The sequence below is a fragment of the Lathyrus oleraceus genome, chromosome 6 (genome assembly GCF_024323335.1).
Source record: "Lathyrus oleraceus cultivar Zhongwan6 chromosome 6, CAAS_Psat_ZW6_1.0, whole genome shotgun sequence".
Taxonomy (NCBI): Eukaryota; Viridiplantae; Streptophyta; class Magnoliopsida; order Fabales; family Fabaceae; genus Lathyrus; species Lathyrus oleraceus.
The window spans coordinates 181,111,501-181,113,585 of record NC_066584.1 but is presented as its reverse complement, the minus strand read 5'-3'; the positions used below and the strand labels follow the sequence as shown (position 1 = coordinate 181,113,585).

General features: G+C 33.9%; 1 protein-coding gene across 1 annotated transcript; it reads left to right on the top strand.

The window, feature by feature from the left end:
* The first annotated feature begins 221 nt into the window (after positions 1–221).
* On the top strand, positions 222–746 carry LOC127094632 (uncharacterized). Its single transcript, XM_051033439.1, has one exon. It carries the CDS (start codon positions 222–224, stop codon positions 744–746), a length of 525 nt encoding a protein of 174 aa, XP_050889396.1.
* Positions 747–2,085: the final 1,339 nt, after the last annotated feature.

Below are 2,085 nucleotides of genomic sequence, written 5' to 3'. Positions count from 1 at the left end.
CGTAGACAGATGGTTTGACTGAGAGGATGATTCAGTCGCTTGAGGATCTTTTGAGAACTTGTGTTTTGGAACAGGGAGGTGCTTGAGATAGTTATTTGCCTTTGATTGAGTTTACCTACAACAATAGTTTTCATTCGAGTATTGGTATGGATTCGTTTGAAGCTTTGTATGGTAGAAGGTGTAGGACGCCTTTGTGTTGGTACGAATTTGGAGAGAGTGCTATGGTTGGAATTGAGATAGTTCAACAGGCCACTGATAAGATTAAAATGATCAGAGAGAATATGAAGGTTTCTCAGAGTCATCAGAAGAGTTACCATGAGAAGAGAAGGAAAGCGCTTGAGTTTGAGGTAGATGATCATGTGTTTTTAAGAGTTACTCCGGTAACGGGTGCTGGTAGAGCATTGAAGTTGCGTAAGTTGACGTTGTGTTTTATTAGTCTGTATCATATTTCCGAGAAAGTAGGTGATGTGGCTTATCGAATTACCTTGTCACCGTCACTTGCTAATCTCCATGATGTGTTTCACGTGTCTGAATTGAGGAGATACATTGCGGATCCTTCGCATGTTGTCCAATTAGATGATGTTAAGGTTAGAGATAATTTGATTGTGGAGACATTACCTATGCAAATAGAAGATAGAAAGGTGAAACAACTCCGTGGTAAAGAGATCGCTTTGGTGAAAGTCGTTTGGGGAGGACCGGTTGGTGGAAATGTGACGTGGGAGCTTGAGAGTCAGATGAGGGATTAATATCCCGAGTTGTTTGCTTGAGGTAATTTTCAAGGATGAAAATATTTCAAGTGGGGGGGAGTTGTAACACCCCGATTTAATTTCCATATTTATTTATTAGGTGTTTATTTTAATTAATCATTATTTCGGGTGATAATTATTTAAATATGTGTTCTGATGATTATTTGAATTATTTGAATATATGTGTTATTTGAATAATTGAATTTTATGAGTAGAAATAACAATTGTCTAGTAATGAGCCTAATTAATTAGAATGGGTGGATAAGTGAGTTAAGCCCATTATGAGTTAAAAAGATAGTAAGGGTTTTAGAGATTAGAGTTAGTTTTGTAAAACAAGAGAAGAAGAGAGAATAGAATAGAAGAGAATAGAATAGAAGAGAAGAGAAAGAGGAAAAGAGGAAACTAGAAGAAGAAGAACCTAGAGATTTCATCTACACTAAGGTAAGAGTGGGATTTCAAGTGGTTATGGGTAACATAATGTATGTAATGTATGTGGGTTAGATATCATGAACTTAGGATTTGGGGATTTTGATTTTTGAGAAACCCTAACATGTGTTTATGTTTTAATCCATGAAATTGTTGTTTATGTTATGCTATGATGTTTCTATATTGAATTCCATGAATTGGTATGTGTATAGAACATGATTTGGTGTATAATTTCATGTTTGAGTTTCACTTGAAAATGATTGATTTGGGATTTTGGTGAAAATTAGTGGGGCTTAGAATGTTGTTTCTATGATCCTAATAGTTGCTATATGATATATATATATATAGGTTGTATAACTATTTATTTCATGAAAAATGATGGATTAATGTGGTTTTATGATGAAAATTCGTGTTGGACAGTAGCATTTTCGCAACAGCAGTTTTTCAAGTTTTTCACAACATTTTTGCAACAACAAATTTTCTGGTTTTGACAGCATTTTGAAAAACTTGTAAGTTCAATAACTTTTGAACCGTAACTCCGTTTGAGGTGCCGTTTGGATCGTTACGAAGCTAAGAATATTACCTATAACATGATATTCATTTTGGCAATAGCAAATTTTTCTGGTTTTGACACCATTTTGAAAAACTTGTAAGTTCAATAACTTTTGAACCATAACTCCGTTTGAGGTGCCATTTGGAGCGTTACGAAGCTAAGAATATTACCTATAACATGATATTCATTTTGATAATAGTAGATTAATATTTTATCTAAATAATCCTAATATGGATGTATGTTGTATGTATGGTGAATGGGAATGGCATGTTTTCTATTGTTTGGCATGTATTGGATGGTTTTAGATGGATTTTTGTGAAAAAACATAATACTTAAAATTATGTATGTGATGATGCGAAT